General features: G+C 40.7%; 2 protein-coding genes across 3 annotated transcripts; one reads left to right on the top strand and one right to left on the bottom strand.

Annotated features, from left to right (window-relative positions):
- The first annotated feature begins 454 nt into the window (after positions 1-454).
- Positions 455-8,911, top strand: get4 (guided entry of tail-anchored proteins factor 4). The gene is made up of 9 exons (XM_020644786.3): positions 455-631; positions 1,653-1,731; positions 2,252-2,333; positions 2,999-3,148; positions 4,068-4,206; positions 4,852-4,992; positions 5,307-5,382; positions 5,483-5,555; positions 6,637-8,911. The coding sequence occupies exons 1-9, from the start codon at positions 492-494 to the stop codon at positions 6,726-6,728; spliced, it is 972 nt and encodes a 323-aa protein (XP_020500442.1). The 5' UTR covers positions 455-491; the 3' UTR covers positions 6,729-8,911.
- A 1,085-nt stretch (positions 8,912-9,996) lies between these two features.
- Positions 9,997-23,219, bottom strand: vps35l (VPS35 endosomal protein sorting factor like). 2 transcript variants are annotated; one of them, XM_020644785.3, is made up of 30 exons: positions 23,075-23,211; positions 22,270-22,369; positions 21,912-22,094; positions 21,668-21,787; positions 21,554-21,578; positions 20,533-20,612; positions 20,073-20,201; positions 19,889-19,973; positions 19,754-19,810; positions 19,525-19,621; positions 19,390-19,437; positions 18,737-18,830; positions 17,679-17,879; positions 17,489-17,535; positions 16,785-16,896; positions 16,538-16,654; positions 16,402-16,455; positions 16,211-16,291; positions 16,050-16,112; positions 15,873-15,958; positions 15,674-15,754; positions 15,365-15,428; positions 14,086-14,184; positions 13,914-13,991; positions 13,651-13,765; positions 13,192-13,331; positions 12,926-13,091; positions 11,587-11,705; positions 11,209-11,358; positions 9,997-11,022 (listed from the first exon to the last, which is right to left on the bottom strand). In XM_020644785.3, the coding sequence occupies exons 1-30, from the start codon at positions 23,089-23,091 to the stop codon at positions 10,924-10,926; spliced, it is 2,907 nt and encodes a 968-aa protein (XP_020500441.1). In that variant the 5' UTR covers positions 23,092-23,211; the 3' UTR covers positions 9,997-10,923. The 2 variants fall into 2 exon arrangements, 1 of the variants encoding a protein (XP_020500441.1); XR_010664906.1 differs by lacking the exon at positions 9,997-11,022 and adding an exon at positions 12,388-12,843 and having other exon boundaries at positions 11,339-11,358; positions 12,884-13,091; positions 23,075-23,219.
- Positions 23,220-23,561: the final 342 nt, after the last annotated feature.

Raw genomic sequence — 23,561 nt, 5'->3', positions numbered from 1 at the left:
TAGGATAAAAAAGACAATACAGTAATGTTAAGATAGAATAGAATAGAATGACTTTATTGATCCCAAACTGGGAAATTGTGGATTGTAGATTTGAATTGATATAAATATAAAATTGATATAAAATAATGCGCCTTTATGATTTTTGTTGGCATGAGGCTCTCTACAATAGGTCTATCAAATAAATGAGGAGTGAAAGACATAATTTGGCTCAAAGGTGAATCAACCTCAATAACTTTTGAAGCTTCCTGATTTTAACAATGACTTTTATGTTTAACCCAAACTAAGTATAGTATTTCCCCTCTAACCTTACTCTTACTAGGTTACCTTCAGCTTGGTAAGTCAGCCGCATGGTCTCATGATTTTGACAAGTGGTCTCTGCATATCAAATAACCACTACACACTAACTACGGCGAGCGAGGAGGGTCTGATTAGTTTAAAGCTTTCCGGTTTACCACTGTCAACACTTGGCTCGCTGCTGCGGAGCAACGACGATGTCGGAGCAGGAGTCTCTGAGGTGCTCCAGTGCCAGAAACCGTGGAGGCGTACAAAGGGTGGAGGGAAAACTGCGAGCCAGTGTAGAAAAAGGGGATTATTATGAAGCACATCAGATGTACAGGACTTTATTTTTTAGGTAAGACCTCGTTTTACGTTCGTAAATGCGGTTGTAATTGTCATTTGGCTTTGGGGCCTGCCTGTTCCAGATCATTCCGCTGTCAACCTTGCTTCTATGCCTGCCGCTTTATGATTGGATAATTTCACCGTGGACCCGCCCACCCATGTTGGTCCGCGTGTTTGTGTGGTCAGCTGGGATGTCGATCTTCTCAAGTCACAAAATGGGACTGCCATCTGCAGCTAGTGTGCTAGCAGCTAGTTACGTGTTTTAGCAACAGAACTAATGATAGCCGAGTTAGCGTAACTGCTAATGTAAGAAAGACAGTCATACAGTGTTAAGCTTAACTTAGAACATATGCTTCACATGCTAATTACAAAATAAAACATCGGCTTACAACTTTGTTAAGCGTTGACATTTCTCAAACGCTGTTGAAGCTGCCCAGCTGTGTTAGCATTCATCTAGATGTACTGATGGCCGCAGACTGAAATAAGATGGATAGACATGTTTCTGCCTGCTGCATACTTTGTCTTCTTGAACAGTGAACTACAGCTGGATGTGCTTGATGACCACAAGTCAGTCTGGGAAGAGTCAAGCCAGAGTTAATTACTATTTTCCAATGTCTGCACATTTCATTCATAGTCACACACTTTCTAGTGTGCAAAGCTGCTTCAATACAGTAAAGACATCTGGAGGCTGTTTGGGCTTATGAATAAAATATTTATCTGCCTGCAGCTTAGTTTGCAGAAGAAGGTGGTTTCTTCTGAATCCAATCCAGTAAAAGCCAAATACAGTCATATATGTAATATAAGGTCTGAAATCCTCCCATAGTTATAACATATTGAGTCTTAAAGAAGCTGTAACCGTCCCAATGTCAAAGTAATATGCAGAGTAATGTAAACATTCAGACCTGGTTTATCTTGAGCAAAACTGGTGTCCATGCACCTTATCTTGCTGCACCATGCATGGATGGTTGTTAGTGATCTAAACGAAGCAGGTGTTCTCTTCTCATGTGTGATTCTGACATGATGTCTTCCCTCAGGTACATGTCACAGGCTAAACATGCTGAGGCCAGGGAGCTGATGTACAATGGTGCTCTACTCTTCTTCAGCTATAACCAGGTACATCCTCATTTACATTTCCTTCTTTGCCATTTTAAATTGTAGAGTGTGCAGAAGTTATGTTTAAAATAGTATTGTGGAGGGGGGGGGGGGGGGGGGGGGCTATATTCATTTTCTTTTTCATATAATTGTAGTCCCAGAGTAATGTCTCTAAGTCATAAGCAAGTAAAACCACCCATATCATAGGTGTTTGTTTATGTTATGAGGTCCATCTTTGCTTGCATCAGTGTGCAGAACACTTTTACATTTGACTGAGTACGGGTCACACAGTTTATACACTTTGTTTTGAGAGCTGCTTCATTACTGCTACACACACATCATCAGAAGTATTTGCATCAACTTAAGGTCATTTTTTTTTAGTGTGAATAAGCTAGAATAATAGAAAGGTAAATTCAAAGATAGGTAGGTTACGCTTCATGTTGTAGTCTTGAGGCTAATTGTGTAAAAGAATAAAAAAACGTTTCAAAATCATGGATTGATAGTGGAAAGATAATATAGTTTGTTGTGTTTTAATCTCCAGCAAAACAGTGCAGCAGACCTGTCCATGCTGGTTCTGGAGGTGTTGGAGAAATCTGAGACAAAAGTTGAAGATGATATATTAGGTAAGTGACGACCTTCATTCTATTTTGTATGAGATGTGTGTAAGAGGGGATAGTTGCTGGACATTTTCTAATGTATTGTCTGTTCTCTTTCAATTTTGTGAGAGAGAAACTTAATTATGTCTCTGATCTGTTTTTAACATAATGACAGTACTTTTTCAACAATATTTATTTACACAAAAAACAGTAAAATAGTTTCTTTTGCCAAACTGATTCCTTTGCAACTGAAAGATTCTTTGGAAAACTAAGCAGTGTGACAAAAGGACATATTTAATGGAAGTGTATAATGCAAAACAAAAAGAAGGTATCCAATATGTATGTGCTGATGTTAGGAGTAAGTGTAGGAAGAGTATTTGTATGCATTGTTTACAGTGACCTCAAATCTTTATTTGAATCGGCATCATGAGGCAGCTTGTTAAACACCTCAATGTGTATAGCTTATTCAGATCTACTGATTTGCCGTGATACTGTTACTGATCTGCTGGATTCTTTCCAACATCTCTTGTAAGGGGAATTGCATATAGATAATTATGCATTGAAATATTCATGACATTACATTCACAGATGCTCCACTTTTAAAAGTACAACACGCCAGCACATTTGACATTAAAAGGGGCATTATCTGATCTGTGTGTGTGTGTATGTGTGTGTGTGTGTGTGTGGAGCAGAAAGCTTGGCTAAGTTGTTCAGCCGGATGGAGCCGAACTCCCCTGAGAGAGTAGCATTTGTGTCCAGAGCCTTGAAATGGTCCACAGGAGGATCTGGCAAGTTGGGTCACCCGAAACTACACCAGCTGCTGGCTGTCACCTTGTGGAAAGGTAAACAATTTATCACTGAGTTTAAGAAGTGTAGAGAATGATAACAATTATTAATTACAGGTTAAGAGTCCAAATATGAATAATATAATCCAGAAGCCTTCAGAAAACAAGCCTAACTAAAGATAAATACACGATGGCAGTGTATCATGTGCATCAAAATCATCCTCTGAATTAAGCTGTTTTTGTAAGCCCACACACCAGCAGCTTCATGATGTGTGACATCACACGTCTAATTAAGCCACTGTCTCCACTTTACTGTGACACTAGAGAACTTTCCAGAGCGATTTACTGCAAAGCAAGTTTGACACATCAGACTTTCTTTGCGTCAGCCGGCTTTACAAAACCTTAAAACCTTCTTCAAAGATAACTGGTGACACGACTGTGGTTATCAAATGTTTCTGTTAATACAGACTTTCCTCTACATGGCTGTGTTCACATACAAAGACTGTTGACAAGAAGATTTAAAGAAATATACTCATCATGCGTATTCACAACTTCATATAGTTATTTTTACCACTTTATTCACTCTCCGTGCCTCCCATTTATTTCCTGCATGTTATCAGCCGTGTCAGATTTCTTAAAATGTAAACCTAATGTAAAAATGTAGAACTTTATACTCAAGAACTGCATGACTTTGTCCCATGATTTAGGACAGGTGAAAGTTGGAGCATTTTACAGCCAATTTGATTTTTAACATAATATTTTACAGAGCAGGCTAGGTGTACTGCCTACGTTATCCAGCGGTGATTTTGCCAAGTTAAGAGAGTCAACTTGTTGGCACTGGAAACTCTGGCTTTAGGCTACTCCTGAAATTGTTAATCCATTAACCTTGCTTTGTAGAAGCCCAAATCTGATACCAATCACTACCTAGACTGAATAATTTAACAGCTAGAATATTTAAAATCTTTTGTGTGTCCAGAACAAAACTACAGTGAGTCTCGTTACCACTTCCTGCATTCGTCTGACGGGGAGGGCTGTGCGCAGATGCTGGTGGAGTTCTCGGCCTCTCGAGGCTTCCGCAGCGAGGTCGACATGTTTGTGGCGCAGGCCGTCCTACAGTAAGTGAAGTGTCACAGACGCACTTTCTGAATTTTCTAAAAACCTTCAAAAACTACATCGCCATCCATGTTCAGTTAAACCAGAGAATGAGAGCAGTTGGAGCCGTCAGTGTTTAGTAAATGTAATCTGATCAGATTTAAGGTGTAGACTTCAGAATCTGTATGTGCCGTCCAGAAACTGATATCGATGCCTCATTCTCCATCTTGCTGGTCTGCAGTCATATCAATTTTTGCCTGAGCACCGCCTTCTCTCTGTCTCTCTCTCTCTCTCTCTCTCTGACTGATGTGACCCACGAGCAGTTCATCATAGTTTATTATAATGTAGAGTGGAAGACACACTGATTTCAAAAAGGAGATGTGTTTGTCACTGTGTACTCCAGTCTACTTTATAAATTACAGTTACATCAAATCAGGCTTAGAGTCAGAAAGGTTTGATCACTCTTTGTCACTTTTTTTTCCTCTCTCTCTCTCTCTCTCTCTCTCTCTCTCTCTCTCTCTCTCTCTCTCTCTCTCTCTCTCTCCTCTGTATCACACCCTCTGTCACGTTTTCTTTTCCAACTTCTACTTTTTGTCTGGTTCCTCTGTGTTTTTACATTTTTTTTTTTAAATTCCTGTTACTTTCTCCTGCAAACCTCCACCCACCAGGTTCCTCTGCTTAAAGAACAAAAACAGCGCTTCCGTGGTGTTCAGCACATACACAGAGAAACACCCGTCCATAGAAAAGGGCCCTCCCTTCGTCCAGCCTCTACTGAACTTTATCTGGTTTCTGCTGCTGGCAGTGGATGGGTGAGGAAAAACTATTTCATTTTAATGTTCACCTCTATGCCATTATAGTAATCTATGATGTGAATCGAATTGCTCTGCAATAAACCTAAGCATGCAATGAGCTAACTGAGCTAGTATTAGCTGATCTCTTACTCCCAGAGTACTTTGTAATAGTTCACTGTCAGTTTAAAAAACTAAACATTTGAGGATTTCACCCAATCACAGCTGGGATTGACTCCAGCCACCTGAGACCCTGAATGGGATAGAAGATGATGTTTGGATGTTTGAAGATGAAGATATCCATTAACTCAAACTTTTCCTCTTTGTTTCTTCAGGGGTAAATTAACAGTTTTCACAGTGTTATGTGAGCAATACCAACCTTCTCTAAAGAGGGACCCCATGTATAATGAGGTGAGTGCTGCTGCTGTGATGTTTAAATATCTACGTAAGCATGTATCTATGTAAGCGTAGTCAAGAGTCATAATCATGTCCTCTTCTTCCTTTTCCTCAGTATCTCGACAGAATAGGACAGGTTTTCTTTGGCGTTCCACCCAAACAGTCACCATCATACGGTGGACTGCTAGGTGAGTGGACCAAGACTTTGATATTAATGTACAGTATGTATACACATATCGGCTAATCACAAAATAAGTCTTAATAGGACCCTTCAGTGTTGAACATCTGCCAGGTTTTAACCAATCCTCCAGTTAGTTGAATTGGTTTCCTCTTCTCAAAAACAAACTGACCCAGTGATGAAAGTCAGTAACAACACTGAATTGAAAAGTTTCACATTAAAAGTCTTACTTTATGATGACACACTTAGGAGTTGTTGTTGGGGCTGGTGGCAAAGCTGTAATTTAATGACATTATTTGTCTGATAAATTAATATGTCAGATGTCTAATCCTTAATTCGTTAAATGATCTTGTAAGAAAAAAGTTGGCCGGGAAGACATCCTGCGCTTATGGAAGAGAGAAATGTGCATATTGACTGTAGAATATGAGACTCATGTAAAGGTCACATATTCTCCTCCTTTTCAACCAGTTTAAATAAGTCTCAGAGCTCCCCATAACATGTGTGTGAAGTTTCTTGCCAAAAACCCCACCCGATCCTGTATTTTAGCATTCCTTTAAACCCCTCTATTTCAGCCCTGCTCAGAACAGGCTGTTTCTGTGTCTGTAGCTTTAAATGCAAATGAGCTGTGTCTGACCACGCCCCCTCTCTGGAAAGATGAAGGGTGGATTCGAATTGTCCCTCCTATCTCCTTTCACTATCCTCTTTACCTTAACCGCGGGGAAAACGTCATGAGGTTAAGGAAAGATGTTAGGAGAATTCATAAAGGACTTAGGGAAAGGCGATCGCGTTGCTCTTAGAATCCGACCACATTTCCACTAGGCCACGTCATTATGCGACGGTGGAGGTTAATGACGTGGGTCTGCCGAGGTGAAACTACAATGTTCTGAAAATGGACTACAAAAAGCGCATCTAAAACACTTTCCTGTGGGGAGGATGGACTTTTCTCATAATTGGGGTGTTTATAGACGGACTAGAGACACGTTAGTGTTAGAAAAACGCAGTGAAGTGTATTTTGCACAATATGTGACCTTTTACAAAGGTGTTAAAATATAAATCTATTCATACATGCATCTCTTTGTTTGATCCTGCAGGAAACCTGCTGAACAGCCTGATGGGTTCAGGTGAGGATGATGATGGAGCTGAAGAAGCCCAGGAGGACAGCAGCCCCATAGAGCTGGACTGAGCCTGCGACAGCCTGACAAGAAATCAAATGAACAAAAAAAAAAAAAAGAAGAGGAAGTCCACGCCGCCTCTGTCCTTCACCTCCACAACAAGGATGGGGCGAGGTGCTGGACTGTGTTTTCAGAAGCGTGCTGTTTCCAAAAACCCTTCCCCAACCATCAAGTCTAAAATCAGAGCAAGTATCCGGCCACAAAATTCTCCCTTCAGCATTGCCGGGACTGACTGCGCCAAACTGCAAACTCTTCCCGTGTTGATTTATTGTAAGATTATATTATTTTATTTTAACCATGATTTTTGGTTGGTTGGGGACTCTCGCTCTTTGTTTATGGTGTATGATTTTTAAACATAACAAAGCGCCCTCTCCCTGTGATAACCTGCTCCAAAGATGTGGGAGTGGTTTTGAGTCTCTCAGTGGAGAGGATAGCATCACATGTACACACATCCTCTTCATATTGTCGACTGCATCATTAAAGGAGGGTTCAGTCCACTTACTACATTTATCCAGATGTTTTTGTTTGCCAGACAAGCCACATGGAGCTACATAAGAAACAAGTTGCTGCTGTTATTGGGATTGTCCGTTAAAAGCTCTTCTTTGAGTAGTATATAACATTTCTTCTTGTAATCAAGGCAACCTTTCATCTCCTCGTCTTGTCTGTCTCATTAGACGTAAGGACACAGTGAAAACAGAACTGAAAGTTCTAACCTGAGGTCATCCTGCACCTTTTAATATCAACCAAACACTCTCTGATCAGTGTCTCCTTCATGGGTCGTTTCTAATCATCTGCAAACACACAGCTGTCCGGATACATTTAGCTCCATTGTGCGCTGGCTGAACTGCTGTCTCAGCTCGAGGAATTATCCGGAGTTCTCTTCATTTGTGTTCCAGTAAAGTACGAAGCGCTTATAATTTAGATTTCACTGGATGTTGGCTCTCACTATCTATGTGTCACTGTGAAAAAAGAAAAAAAAGCCAGATGTTGGAGTTACCTTCCAAGTTTGTAAAATGATAAGAGACACTGTGAAAACCTGTCTGTTGGAGTGGATCTTTGCTTTTTCATGTTATAAAATGCTAACACCCAAAACCAGCCTGTTACCTGACTGCTTCTGGTTTAGTCTTAAACGCTTTGTTTACTCTTCACTTCAATTCCTCTTCGACTGCTGTGTAATCTAACATCAGTTCAGCCAGTGCACAATCAGAAGTTCCTGTGTACAGCTTTCATATCTCAGATTTTCAGCCGTCAGCTTCTTTTTTGTCCTCAAAGTGACATCAGCCCAGGTCTTTCAATTAAATGCAAAACTAGAGAAGTGCAGAGGTCTTCCAATGTAGGTTAACATATCTTACCACTTTATTATGATCTCTGAAGGACCATGGATCACCAGCATGGCCAATACTAAGTAAGAAACGACTAAATAAATATGTAAATGAACCAGAAAAGTAGTGTTAAAATGTAACTCACACACAACTTATTTTAAGTTTCCTTTATCAATGAAAAGTGAAATAAAAAAAAACTCTTAACAAAGTATAGGTGAATAATTGAAAAACAGGCTGTTAGTAAGTAACACATTTAATGACAAAACTTTATTGTTACTCTAAGAGATTATAGATTAATTCAGTTCTTTGTTTCATAAGATGCTGGTTGAAGATTGGCTGTTTTTGGTACCACATACAGGACTGGCTGACTTGAGGTTGTAGTGCTGCAAACGGACAGATGGAATAGAAAACCTGCAAACAAATGTTTCAGTGACTCGGCTTTAACAGTGTTGTTTTCAGTCATGAAAGATCCTATTTTTAACGGCGGGGCGACGAACCCTGCAGGCTTCTCAGTGAAACCACTGAGGTCTTAAAGGGAAAGTCTAGTCAAGCGCACTGTTCCTTTTGTCAGTCATTCAAATCACACGAGTCTTATTATTCACAACTCTCATGGGTTCATTTGAATTTAAGAGCTCTTGTTTTGCTCTCCTAAAAGTCAGGTGTTTTAATTTTTTAGTATTCTTTAATATTTGGCGGTAAAAAGGTGTGACCAAAGACTCCTCCATGTCAGAGAACACTATCATAGCTGCTGTTGTTGATCATTATTTCTTCTTTCGTGAACTAAACGGGAGTGTTCGCCCTTTTTCGATGATTCACTAATTGTGCAAATAAACTACAACTGAGAAGAGTTTGAGAATGTCTTGAAACAAAAATGTGTCCTGTCCTCTTTTTAAAGCACAATCTTTGTGACCTGTGTGTTACTTAGTTTAGTTTATTTTGCATTAGTCATACACAACACAGCTGTTGGGACAGAGTTAGCTATAATGCTAAGTTACATCTGTTGTCTATGGGCAGCAAGATGTAAAAAGAAAACTGACATCTTAAAAACGTACCTATGAGCAGAACGTTTGTAAAATCAGCAACTATAGGTGTTTTCAGACCAAACAGTTCCAGGGACTTTTTGCAGAGGACCTATCCACAAAGGAGTTCCCTGAGAACTACACATGAAATCAGGCGTTTTTCAGACCATAGGAACTTCTTCATAGTTCCAGGAACCCGCCTCCTTATTTATTCATTTTGCACCGCAGGAACTATGAACTATTTTAGTTCCTAGAACCCTTTTAAGAGGAACCTTTTTAGCTCCTGCCCGAGGCAAAAAAAAATCACAGGTGGCCCCTCCAAGCCGCATTCATCCCCATCATGTTTTTTAGCAGAAGTTCTGCATTAAAGTGTCTCTAGTCCATATTTAGAGGGCTGGACAAGCATCAATCAGTGATTTACTATTATACGAGTGAGTACTGTAAGATGGGGCCCCTTTAGGAAGGTTTTCTACTGTCATGGCAAACGTTGCAAATTTTGAGCCACTGCTGTGGTTTGAAGTTTGTCAGACCTTGGGGGCCCCATGCAGCTGCCTGTTGACAAGCAGCACCTCTAATGGAGACAGGAAAAAAAGTTTCCATGGTGTGTAGTGGTCAGGGAACTCTGTACACGGTAGTGGATAGTTTCTCTTCAAAAAGTCCCCAGGACTCTTTGTTACAAAAACACCTATAGGGGACTTTTTTTCTGTCTGCATTCACACTGCCATGGTACCTACTCTGAAGCTAAAAAGGTTCCTCTAGACGGGCTTATAGGAACTAAAATAGTTCAGTGAGGAATTAATAAAAAAAGGGGGGGTTTCCAACAGTTCCTAGAACTATGAAGAAGTTCCTGCAGTCTGAAAACACCTGATAATGCTGTCATGTTCATGTTTTATTAAATTAAATAACAATGTGAGAAAAAAAAAAACCCAAACTCATGATTGGTATTAAATACAAAGAAGAACGTTTATTTCTACAAATTCAGCATGTTAAGAAAATGATACTTCAACAATAATGCTATGTTAACTGTATTCACAACACTACGTTACAGAGCATTGTCGAGAACAGACGGGATATATTAAGATGTTAGACTGTGACACCAGATGTTACTTAAGTCCAGAAATCATCCAGAATCATGTCCTGATTGTGTCTTTGCACCCTCTTAACTATTGGATGATCCATCGAAGGGTTTTGCTACTTACTTTTATTTAATGTGTGAAATATTGACAATAAACAGGAGTAATGAACAAAACTAGTGAGAATTTTCTCCTTGCATTCATTTTGGACAAAGCAGTACCTTTTATCTCTTGATGATTTTCTTCTTGTGCATGTGTAGGTAGTGTTTCCTCATGAGAAATCTCATCCAGCTGTTTTTTTTTCAAAGTCAATCTTATAACTCGCTGCAAATCTTTGCTGAGGAAAATCTAAACAAAGTTTGTTTCTGCAGTGTGCTGTAACTCGCTTGGTCTGACAACGACCCCTCAGCAATGGTGACAAGCGTTTCAATTAGTTTTAGAGAAATTATCCATCTTGTTGCTGATGCTCTTGTTGGCTTTTGTTCCTCAATACCAATTATAGTCTGTTTCATAACCAGATGAAACAGCTCACAGGAGCTTTCATTAGTTGTTTTTCAAAGGCTTGTAAATCACAAAAAAAGGAATTTTGGCAAAAGAGCAGATCAGTCTTTGAGAAGCAATATGGTTCTTATTTTTTAACAACTCACATCTCTTCAGATGTTCACACACTGTCCTATCAGAAGAATTCATTATATATACATAATACATTAAGGCATTCCTTTTCTTCTGTGATGCTTTGACTTGTATGCACTTGTTGCACAAACTTTTCACAAACGCTGTCGAGGTTTACACTCAGGTGCGGGACTGCAGCGCCAGCCTCTGGACCGTCTCTGTCAGGTGATTCATGTCGGGCTGCTGAGCCTGGTGCTTGATGTACTCCAGAGTGCGGACCTGGAGCAGCGAGAGAAAACAGGAAGTCACTAAGGTTGCTTTCACAGGAAGCACGTTTACTGGTGTTTTTACAAACAGTGAGAGGAATCAGAACCAAGTACAGCAAACGTTACAGTTATGGGCAGAGCTGCTTGAGAAACACTTCAACATCTCTCAAGGGGGGGGTGTATGTGTGAGTGAACTCACTGAGACCCGCGTCTCACAGTATCCATGTTTGTGGCCCAGATTCCACAGGTTGACAGACAGCTGGCTCAGCTTGTTGTTCCTCAGATCACCGTGAGCGAGCAGGACGCCGAACAGGGAGAAGGCCAGAGCGCCTTGACGCCGTGTGCTCTGCTGCAATGAGAAAACACCAAGTCAATGCAATGCTATTAATGAGTAGAGTGAAGCAATGCTGGACTTTTCCACCTGTACCTGAATGCAGCATAATAGAATCAGATACATGATTTATCTAATGAGGGAAACTCTAAATCTGGAACAACGGCTGCTTCAACGTTAACAGAGGTGACTTTTTTTTGTGAGCCAAAATACAATTCAAATGTTAGTAAATAAAAACTGCATCACCTCATCCCGACCGAGGGCCTTCATGTGGTCCAGGATCTGTCCGATGAGAGTCTCACACAGCTTGTTGATCTCTGATAGAAACTTGGGATCACCTCCATAAAGGGTCTCGTTGGAGTCAACTGAGACCAGGAAGGAGAAAAGGTTAGTTTAGGTTTAGTTTTTTTTAAACCAGTAGGGATGTTAAGTTAAATCCTTGATGTATAAATCTCTTCATTTTCTTATTTTTTATATTCTAAGTGCTTATTTAATGTATCCATTCTTGTATTGTTTTATTTGATTTGATAACCTGCTGCTGTAACACCACAATTTCCAAGTTTGGGATCAATAAAGTCATTCTATTCTATCTATAAGTGTAAAAATAATTGACAATTGAAGCCTCCTGTTCTGCAAAACTTAAACCTGGTTGGTTCAGAAACTAACCATCAGTAAACCAATTCAGAAGGAGTAAGATTCTGTTCACCTAGATTTATTTATTGGAGTAGAGTGTATTTCTGTGTGTGCATGTACCTTTAGTGATGGAGTAGAGTGTATTTCTGTATGTGCATGTACCTTTAGTGATGGAGTAGAGTGTATTTCTGTATGTGCATGTACCTTTAGTGATGGAGTAGAGTGTATTTCTGTGTGTGCATGTACCTTTAGTGATGGAGTAGAATGTATTTCTGTATGTGCATGTACCTTTAGTGATGGAGTAGAGTGTATTTCTGTGTGTGCATGTACCTTTAGTGATGGAGTAGAATGTATTTCTGTATGTGCATGTACCTTTAGTGATGGAGTAGAGTGTATTTCTGTATGTGCATGTACCTTTAGGGATGGAGTAGAGTATATTTCTGTGTGTGCATGTACCTTTAGTGATGGAGTAGAATGTATTTCTGTATGTGCATGTACCTTTAGTGATGGAGTAGAGTGTATTTCTGTGTGTGCATGTACCTTTAGGGATGGAGTAGAGTGTATTTCTGTGTGTGCATGTACCTTTAGTGATGGAGTAGAATGTATTTCTGTGTGTGCATGTACCTTTAGGGATGGAGTAGAGTGTATTTCTGTGTGCATGTACCTTTAGTGATGGAGTAGAGTGTATTTCTGTGTGTGCATGTACCTTTAGGGATGGAGTAGAGTGTATTTCTGTGTGCATGTACCTTTAGGGATGGAGTAGAGTGTATTTCTGTGTGTGCATGTACCTTTAGGGATGGAGTAGAGTGTATTTCTGTGTGCATGTACCTTTAGGGATGGAGTAGAGTGTATTTCTGTATGTGCATGTACCTTTAGGGATGGAGTAGAGTGTATTTCTGTGTGCATGTACCTTTAGGGATGGAGTAGAGTGTATTTCTGTATGTGCATGTACCTTTAGGGATGGAGTAGAGGTAGGCTTCCTGGCTCATGGCGGCCAGCAGCGGCAGAGCACTGACGTAGACGCGCACCTTGGCGTCGCTGCTGTCCTCCCAGGTGTAATCCTGGACCATGTTGAGCAGACCTCGGACCAGGTAGAGCACGCCATGCTCAGGATGGTCCTGCAAACACAAACTTTCAACACTTATCCTATTGGTTCTTTACTTCATCCCCGTTTGACTCCGTCCCCATACCAGAAGAGAGAGGAGAGGTGGATCTTACCGGAACGACGAGCAGTGTAGACAGAAAGTTGTTGATGAAGTCTAACAGGAAGTTCTCGGAAGAACGAAGTTTTCCCTCCACACTGATGGAGCGAGGAACCTCCGGGAGAATACCGACCGCTGCTTTGAGGAAAGCATCCGCTGTAGATGTGGGAAAAAAAAAATGGAGGAAAGGAAAAAGGAGGGGGAAAGGAAGGCAACAAGTTAAATGTGGGATGGCGATAAGGAAAATGAGAGGGTAGGAGAAAGGAAGGTCAGAGAGTAAAAAGAGGGACGAGTGGGAGATGGAAAGTGGTGGAGAAAGAGAAGAAAGATTTGAAAAAGACGAGGAAAAAGGAATGAGAGAGAAAAATGTTGGAAATGTTAGAGTAAAATAAGTATTGTAATTTCATCTTTCAACCCCTCAGTGTGACCTGAATTTGACCCCTAGTTTTAATGTTAAAAAAAGGCAGCTCCTTACCCTGAGAGAGACACTGGTTGGCGAGTGCGACCTGGCCGGACAGCAGGTAGAGGCTGAGGCGACTGAAGATGCTGCTGAGAGACGGGATGGTGATGAAGCTGTACGCAGCACACGCCTGCATAAAAAAGGAAAAAATGAATTAAAGAGCAACGGTTGGTTTCTCTGAATGCGAGGTTTCCCTCTTCCCTCTGCACTGCTGAAACCTCTTCCTTTAGGAGAGTACGGTGGCCTGCAGGGACCAGAAGCTTTGCATTTCCACTCACCCTGACAAAGGCGGCAGTTTTGCGGGAGTGACTCCCTTTCATCACCCGACTCGTCTCCATGGCCAACTGGTTCACCGTCTGGAAACAGCAAGGTGAGCATTCAGCATGAATACCACACACACAAGTTAACACAGAACGAGAACAAATAACACACAAACTGATTTTTACTGACATGAATGAGCTGCACCAGCACGGACTCCAGGTTACAGAAGGTGGCTCTGGCCTCCACACAGAAACTCAGCTGCTGCTCAAAGTCACGGCCGAAAGAAACCTAAAACACAAAAAGAAAGAACGTAATGAGGTGAGAAAACAGAGCTCCTCTTACCCAATGAGTGCTTTTTACACAATTTACTGGAATTGTACATCACTTTTTATCATAAGAGAGTGGTTACAGGGGTCACATTAACGTGGGAAAGTAAAGAATGATTTGTTGACTCGGTCAAAAAAAACATTTTAAATATGTCTTGCTATCAAATTACATAAACTAAAAAACACACACATGAACTACATTGTTTACTGGACAATGCTTTACGTAATTACTTCTTGAAGCACCAAGTTGTTGTTTTTTTTATACTTTTAATCTTAAATTTTTTTATTCTATTTTATATATTGTAATAGCTTCTTATACTGTATTATTTAAGTTGTTGCTAGTTCTGCGTTATTTCCTTGTTCATTGTTTAGCACCAAAACACCAAGTCAAATTCCTTGTATGTGTAAATGTACTTGGCAATAAAACCTGATTCTGATTCTGAAGTTGTTTATTTAGTGAATCCAACATTCACCACTAAGAAGAGAAGCAAATGTGTATTCATCCCCAGCTGAAAGTAGTCCCAGACATGAAGACTATTCCCACTTGACTGAGGAAATCTTCCAAAAAAACGTCTATGCAAAAATACAGATAGCTCCTGAAATACAGAGACACACAACATCTGTACAAGTGTGAGCTTTCAGAATGTAACCTTACATATAGCTGTATGATCTGATAATGTGATCTCATGTTCTTATTAAGGGAGGTTTCAGTGAAATAAGAAGCTTAGGAATAACTTTGATCTAGTTCCAAATAAGTCTCAAAGGAGAATTCACTAAATGATATATATGAAGTTGCACACTTACAAACCAAATCTGAAAACTGAGGCTGAGGCCTTTTCTTTTTTTTCTTTTTTAGATGATTTTTTAGGCTTTAGCTTTTATTCAGAAGTAACAGAGAGAGAGGAAATGTTGGGTGAGATATTGGTTTGGTTGAATCATGGGTTAATCCCCTGGGATGTCCTTGGGAATGGGATAGCTAACACTGATGGCCGCAACCAAGAGTGTGTGAATGTGTAGGTGTGACCTGTGGTGTAAAAGCGCTTTGAGCAGTCAGAAGACTATAAAAACGACCACAACAAGCTCAAGTCCATTTAGCACAACACTGGTCTTATTTTGAAATCACTGACTAAAAGGAATCTCACCATGCGGATGAAGCCGATGATCAGCACAGCCAAAGATCTTTTCTCGTCCTCCAGAGTGAGAGCGCTGAAACACAGAGAGCAGACAGGTCACACTGACTGAGGGCTGGCAGCTGTGAGGTGAAACATCTGTCCACGCTGACAATCTCTATAAGCAAATGAACTCATAAAATCACTGACGTCAAGTCAAAGTAAAAATAAATAAAACCATGATGGGATAAAACATTTTTTTTACCAAAGGCCCTAAAAAGTGCAGATATGAAAGTGATCATATGCACAGAACAGACAAACACACACAATCAAAAGCCCTACTTGACAGAGTCGTGCATGGTCTTGCAGATGTGCAACATGGCGTTGAGGATGACAGGGTCTCTGGTGGGCTCCATCTGATGTCTGCAGGAGACCAAACAAGCACATGGAGACAATTTCATTACATGACCGTGAGACTTGATTTAAAAAAGGTTTGAGCGACGGTTTCACAGCTGTGGATAATTCTCTCATTGTGTCTCACTTGATGAAGACCTCCATGATGGATCTGCAGACCTCCACCCTCACACTGTCTTTCTGGAACATGTCTAAAAAAGGTAAGAAACGCTCCTGCAACACACAAAAACAGTTTGGCAACATTAGGGAACAATAAAAGTCAGACTGTGAAGAGCTTAATCATCTTTTAGTGGGAGTTGCTCACCATGGAGAAGAGGACGGAGAAGTCGTTGAAGTAGGTGAGGATCTTCCTGATCACTGACTGCAGCTGCATATAGAAACAGAACACAAACACAGTCACTGCAGAGCGGACAGCAGGATGAGGATGGTGTTTCATGATCCTGAGGGAACCAATGAGCTGCTGACCTGAGGATAAGCGTCCTCAAACGCCCGGTCAGGGGTCATGTGTTTGATGATGTCAGCCAGGACGGTGTTGACCTCACGTTTCTAACAGGAAGGGAAGAAAGTGATGCAGACTTTTAATCTCATTTCATAAAAAAAAAAAAAAAAAAAGTGTCCCAACCCCCCTTCTTCCTTCTCCTCGGTGTTTTACTCACTGTGAAGTGTCGGCAGGTGAACTCCACCCAGATCTCAGCACAGTTGATGTAATCCTTAAAAACCACAAACAGTTATGTAAACAGCCTAACCTGAATATCTTTATCAACGTGTGAGCAGCATTATTGGCTCAGTCACCTGAGGACTGCGGACTTTGGTGACCACTTTCCAGGCTTCGTTCAGGATCGTCAGTCTCTCCGATTCTGGAGGGTCGGCACAAGCCAGACTGCGACCCAGTGACCCGAACAACAGATGCTGGAGAGGAGACAACAAACAAGCCTCCAAGTCACACGTCATGCAGATTCAGACAATGCTTTACTTTATAGTGGAATAAAAACTCCAGATTCAAAAACCTCACACATGAAAATCACTGTCAATCTCTGACCTTTGGGAATCCGGCCTCGTCACAGTCTTTGATCATACTGATGAAGTCGGTGGCTCTCGCCGCAACAAACTCCGGCCTGAACGCCCTCATGACTGAATTCAGCAGCAAGGCACTATGGGAAACAGGGACATGCCAGATCTTTTGTTTTCAAAGGTGACTGACACTGACTGAAAGATTTGTAAAACAGTCATACATTTCTGAGTATTGTATTAACCTAGTAACACTTTCTGTGTCCATAATCTGGAATTTCATAAACGGCTTCCCAATTGTTCTGACCTTTTCTGAGATTAAGAACTGATTTAGCTAAGCAAATGTCTTTCCAAAATAAAATTATAATTTAGTGAGGCAGAACATTTTCTTTTTTTCTTTTTTCCCGAGCTTTCCTTTCCTGTTCCTACTTAAGACTCCTGAGATTTATCTTGCACCCTTTAGAAGGTGTTGGGGACCAATCCACTACATAAGCTGATACTTTATGTCCAGGGACAACGAGATGAAAATGAGCTAGTTAAGCTAAATCTGACACAAAGCATCATTTCTCTTCTGAGACTAGTTTTATTTTCTCCACTGTCTCTGATTCAAAAAAAAAAATTAATGATGAAGTAGTATTTCTCTCCTGAGGAACATTTAGACATGGATCTTTTGTTGCACCTCGTCTTTAACCATCAAGAATCAACGATATTTCCCTCATGATTGAAACCACTCACTTGTTGCCCAGCTTCTTGCATCGCTCCATCATTTCTGTCAGCAAAACCTTTAACGGAAAACACAAAATGCTGTTTTTTTTTTTTTGGAGGTTGCCATGTTCTGCAAATATTCATCATCTCTCCGTTTAAGAAGATGTAAAAATAATGTATGAAACGTAATGTGTGTGTGTGTGTGTGTGTGAGCGCTTGCCTCTGGAGCTCTGTAGGCGATGCACTGCAGGATCCAGTTGATGGCGGGGGAATAAAGTGTCAAGTACTCGGGCACCTCCACCCTCTGCTGGACCAGCTGGTTCTGCACGCTCTCCCCGCTGACCTGCCGGAAGGTCCCGAGCAGGTCGAAGAAGTTGCGGTTCAGGCTGTCTTTCAGCTGGGGGGCCACCTCCATGCCCACCTGATGGGAGAGAACACGGTTAACTTAGGCAACAAGTGACTTCAGCAGAGCTACTAGTTTATTCAGACACCTTTATTCATTTTACATACTTAATTGAGAGACATTTTTCTCACACACATAGACCTGAAATACACACAAACACAAACAGGAGCTGTGGACATGCATCAGTGGAGAGACGTCAGAGTGGGGCTGCTACACTCCGCTAAGCAGGGAGTGCACAAGAGCTGTTCGGGGTTTGATGCCTTCCTCAAGGGCACCTCGGCAGTACTCGAGAAGTGACCTCTTCCACATCTCCAGCTACAAGACCAACTTCCATATTTTGGTTCACACCGGGACTTGAGCAGGCGACCCTCCATTTCCCAAAGTTAGTCCCTACAGACTGAGCTACTCATGTTCTGCGTATCATTGTAATTTTCATGAGCCTCTTTGTACTTATTTAACTTCTTATTGTGTTTGTGTCGATGTTTTTCACTATCTTTGCAGTTGTTTGGTGTGTCTTTGTTAGAATTTCTGTTGCTGTTTTATTGACTTCTAAAGAGCAATTGAAAAAGTGACTTTAACCTAAGGATCTGTGGCTGATGACCTTTACAGTGATTGGTGATTATGCTAGAATAAACTGGATAAACAAACAAATCAGCTAACACACAAAGGACACTTTACTGTTTGACTGTTTGACTGGTTGAGCAAAACAAAACGAGGATAAACTTTAACGTAGTGAAATGTAGTCGTCATTTCTCAAAACATTAAAAACAGGTAGTTTTTACCACCAGTGGAGAATTGGCTCAGAAACAGGAGGCGCTTCAAGAAGACAGCGAATAACGACTGAGGATAAATGGTGAGAAGAGAGCTTGTCTCACCCTGCAGAGGTACGCTCTGGTGTACGCTGCCACCAGTGGGTCTCCGATTCCTCTGATCATGGCCGTCAGCCGAGGGAGAGTCTCCGGAATACCACTACACGAGACAAAGAGAAAACCTGTTCATAGTCTGAATGATAATAATAATAACTTTATTGATATAGCACCTTTAAAAACACAGGTTTACAAAGTGCTTTGACAAACAGTAAAGGCAAACACAAGAACAAAGCAAACTAAACACAGAAGAACATAAACAAGAGCAAGAACATAACAAATGCAAAATACTCAAAATAATTATAGACAATCCAACAGAAAAGAACCCATATAGCAAGATACCCAACAGACATATATAACCTGACCATCATAAGAGCCATTATAAGAACCAAGGCAAGACAAGAACCCAACAACACGAGCTGAGACCAAGAGGACCAAAGATTTAAAAAAGATGTAAGAAACTAAAAGAGATAAAAGCAAATAATAATAAGGAAGAAGGAATGAGAAAAACAACTATTATGCAGAAAGGAAAAGTTGGTGGGTCCAGTGTAACAAATATATGCATATCATTCAAAGAAGAGATTGAGTGATACTAAGGGATTTAAATTAAACAAAGGCAGCATATGCAAGTATAAGTGATGAGGGGAACTGACAGTACGTACGATTTGTTCAGGAAGCGGTTGCACTTAAGAATGGCAGCTTCGACATATCTGTCAACAGAGTTCAGGAGTCAAAGAGTCTTTTATGATGCATAATGTCACAAAGACAACATTTATCATTATTCTAATAAAGGATACAGCCGGGGCAGAAGCTCTCTGATGGAGGCGATCTTGAAGAACCAGTTGAGGCAGGTCTCCTTGGCGGTGTCGTTGACATCGTCCACTGTGAACGACTCTGCAGCAGGAGGACACCGAGCAGATACAACATTACCTTTGGATAACTAGAAGATCTTAATGCTATGGCCTCGATGCTATTGATCAAAACAATAATAGACTGGATATCGTAAAACTAACATCCCATCTGTACCTGGTAAGGGTCTCGGGTCTGAGCACATGGTCCAGATTCTATCGTACACCAGCCGGCCTACAAAAACAGAAAGACTACAATCAGAAAAGAGATTTTTCTTTAGTGAACTGAAAGAAACACGGCTTCTACACGCACCAAAAGTGTCCAGGATGTCGGTGATGAGGACAAACTTGCTGGGGTAGAACTGGATCACCGAGGTGTCCGACAGAAGCTTGGAGCACTGGAATACAAACCACAGATCAGCACTACTGGTTAGGACGAGACTCTCTCCCTCATTATTTAGAGGTAGAGTGTTTTTTTTTTTTAACAGCACGGTTACCTGGATAACGATCTTCAGGGCTTTGACTTTCTGGTCGGAGGCCCAGGCCTCCTTCAGGGACTGGTTCAGCTCCTCGATGCGGTTGGCGTAATCCTGCTGGGAGAGGTTCAGCAGCTCTCTCTGGGAACCCTGAACACAAAAACACAGACCAAGAAGTTATTACTGATGATGAGTCAAATGATGAGTTATGAAAAACAAAATCTCTTCATGCTTCAGTTTATTTTACTGACAATGAAGGTTGACATTTTCTTAGTGTTTGTCTCACACATGCTGTACAAACGATGAAGCATTTGAAGAGCTCTTTAATTCAAAGCTGTCAGAATCAGGAGTGCACATGATTGAAAACTTTAATTATTTAAACCTGCAAGTCATTATTCAACAACTGACCCTTTACTATACAGGGACACACATACAGTGTATAAAACCTGCTCCCATGTGTGAAAGATGCACCAGAACATACTTCCTCAAGATCATCCAGCTCCTCCAGGCGAGTTCGAACTTTCTCTGAAACAGCTGACGATCCCGGACTCGGAGCTTTACCTGCAGTGACATCATGAGTACTTTGTTAGCTGTTAACATCGTTCAAATACTACAAATAAATACAAACTTTTTTTAAAAGGTTACTTAAGAGAAATTTGTTGAAAGTTTTTGGCAGCACAACAAAATAATAATAAAAAAAAAATACTGACTTGTTTGCAACTTTTCTGACTTTTTTGACATATATGTAAAAAGAACTGTCGAAAAAATCATTCTCTGTATGTTCTATACTAAATGCCACCTCTTTCAAATTCAAATCATTAGTATTAAAGTCCCCATGAAATGAAAAATACGTAAAGAAATTGGACAATCTGCATTTCAGTTTAAAGCTCCCTCAGACTGGAACAATCTGTCCGATACACTCAGCTCTCCTCTCTTATCTTCAAACAGCTTGCTCCTGTTTTTAGTTCTGGTGATGCTGATATGTGGATTGATACGCTCAATGTAAAATGTATACATTGTTTCTAAATGAATGTGGGCCTGTGTATCTCTACTCATTATAACTACTGCAGGTATATCTGCATCTCCAGGTGGGTGAAGGAGGGCTCTGTGTATGTGTGAATGTTAACGTCTTGGAAAGTTTTCTATGTAATGTTCATTTTTGTCTTTTCATTTGTGTAAAACGAGATGGTGCATCTCAAGGGGGTTATCCTTCCAATAACATTTCAACATATTCCCCATCTAAATTCAGCGTTCCTGTGGGAAATGTTCATTTATCCCGCCTTCTGTCTCGTGATTGATTCTACCCTGTTTCAGTTGGAAAATCCATCACAACCCAGCAGTGAGATACTCTCTAAGTTTCTGTTTCATGAGGACTTTAATCGTCTTAGTGTCAATATATTGACATCAGCGTTAATGCTTTATTTCTAATGGTAAACATATAGCTGTATGGTATTGAACAGATCTTATATGACAGCAGTAATTTATCAAAAACCTGGTCTTACCTCTATCAGAACCCATGAAAAGATTCTATGGAGGAAAATAAATTAGAATTAGTTTTTTGTAAGTGCAAACACAGGCTGTTTAAAGATATTACTTCTAGTAAAAGGCTGACTCACTATTGAGAGTTTCTCAGTGGTGGTGAACCTTGCCAAGATCTCTCCTCGTTTTGTCGACCAGGACTCAAAGTCGTGTCCCACCACCTCTTCATCCTTCTCCTTCCTCTTCCTCCCAAGGTCCTAAAGGCAAAAAAAAAAAAAAAAATCCTTAAAAATAAGTTTGCCATCATCTTCTCTTCACGTCTTAGTGAACACAACAGCATATCTCTAAATATGAATCGTTCTGTGTGTGGTGTGAACTGACCCCTGTGGAGGCGCTGTGTGACATGACGGGGGCCTCAGTGGCCGAGGCTGCAGCAAACATCGAGAGGGGGTCGGTCCCGTCCAGCATGGAGCTGAGGGGATCTGCAGGCGCGCAGGAGGAAGACGAGGAGGACGAGGAGGTGCTGCCTTTACGAGCCCCACGCCGGGTCTTTGTGTCTGTCACCTGAGAGGAGAGCAGAGTGGACCATCAGTCGTCAGTAACAGATATAAAAGCTGCCTTATTAATGCAAGAAACAATTTAATAATGCATTCACAACATGCAGTGTTCCACTTCAGTTTCTGTCACTTAATATACAGATTGGGTTTAAATATACTGATGATAACAGCAGATAGTCTACCATGATGGGTTTGAGGGGGTGATAGTCTCCAAACTCGACCAGAGCACCTTCAGGTCGACATCTCTGCAGCTCTGCCTCATAGTTGCGCATGCAGGAACGCCTTGTTACACAAAACACAGACAGGAGACAAGATGAGGTTCAGTACGTCCATTAAAGATTCAGTTCAACACTGAATACTCACAGCTGTAAAGAGAACACATCGGTTTACTCCTAGTACTAAAAGTGATGCTAACACAACATATGTCGAATATTTGATTTTGTTTTTGGAAGTCCAACCAGGATCTGTGTTGTTGCCTTGAGCACAAAAATAAAAGTCTGTGGTGACAGAGGACATCTAGCTTTCTTAATAGGAGGCAAATGTCAACTCATGACAGAGACACAACAGAGCAACCGTTACATTAAGCAATGACACATTCCCAAAGTGATTGAGGTAAATGCACTTTGGCTTGCACTGCAAAAACCTGAAGAAAACAGGTCTAGCATCAAATGTCAGACATTCTCACATTGGGAAATGACAGTGCTTCAAAATCACTGAACCAACTTTGACACTCTCCCATAGGTTTTGTTGGGCTACAACAGTGACACAGCCAACAGGGGCCTCTGAATAAGACCATCACAACACTTGATCATGCATATAACTCCTGCAAAAACAAAACTGTAAGAGAAGTTGACCTTTCTTTAAGACGCTGACACGAACCAGCTCTACATGTACATTCTCAACTCTGCACATTGTTAATACAAACATGATCGAACAGTTTCGAGTAGATGAAATAGTTTTTTTCATATTGAGAAAGGAGCATCTTACCACTGCACCGCAGCCATTTTTCTACAATCATATGACACTTGAACACTTCCTGGTTACGAGCACAGTTTCTGGAAAATGCTGGTTGTTGCTTCTGGTTGTTGATCAGTTAACTGTTTATTGTTTATACTGTAGGAAAGCTCTTATGAATGGATAATATTTAGTTGTTTTACCAATTGTTGCAACGAAAGCGTAAACTGAGAGATGTTTCATTAAATTGTTGTAGCTAAATTAAACTTCATTTCCCAGAACACATTGGGGCTAGAGGAAGAAAGAGAAGAGATCCCACTTTGAAATTATTTTCCAAGCACCGAACTCCCTTAAAGAATGTTTTTGTTTTCTGGCTGACGGGCTACTTTAATAAAATAAACTAAAGTAACATAACCATGGTAGAACCATACACTGTTCAAATCAGCAATGACACTGATTAAACCATAATTTGACAGCCGTCATATTAGTTGAGGGGGATTCGTGTTTGGTTGCTACTATA

Source organism: Labrus bergylta, chromosome 21 (assembly GCF_963930695.1).
Source record: "Labrus bergylta chromosome 21, fLabBer1.1, whole genome shotgun sequence".
In the NCBI taxonomy this organism is placed as follows: domain Eukaryota; kingdom Metazoa; phylum Chordata; class Actinopteri; order Labriformes; family Labridae; genus Labrus; species Labrus bergylta.
The sequence above is the reverse complement of the archived record's forward strand: the minus strand, read 5'-3'. Positions and strand labels throughout refer to the sequence as shown.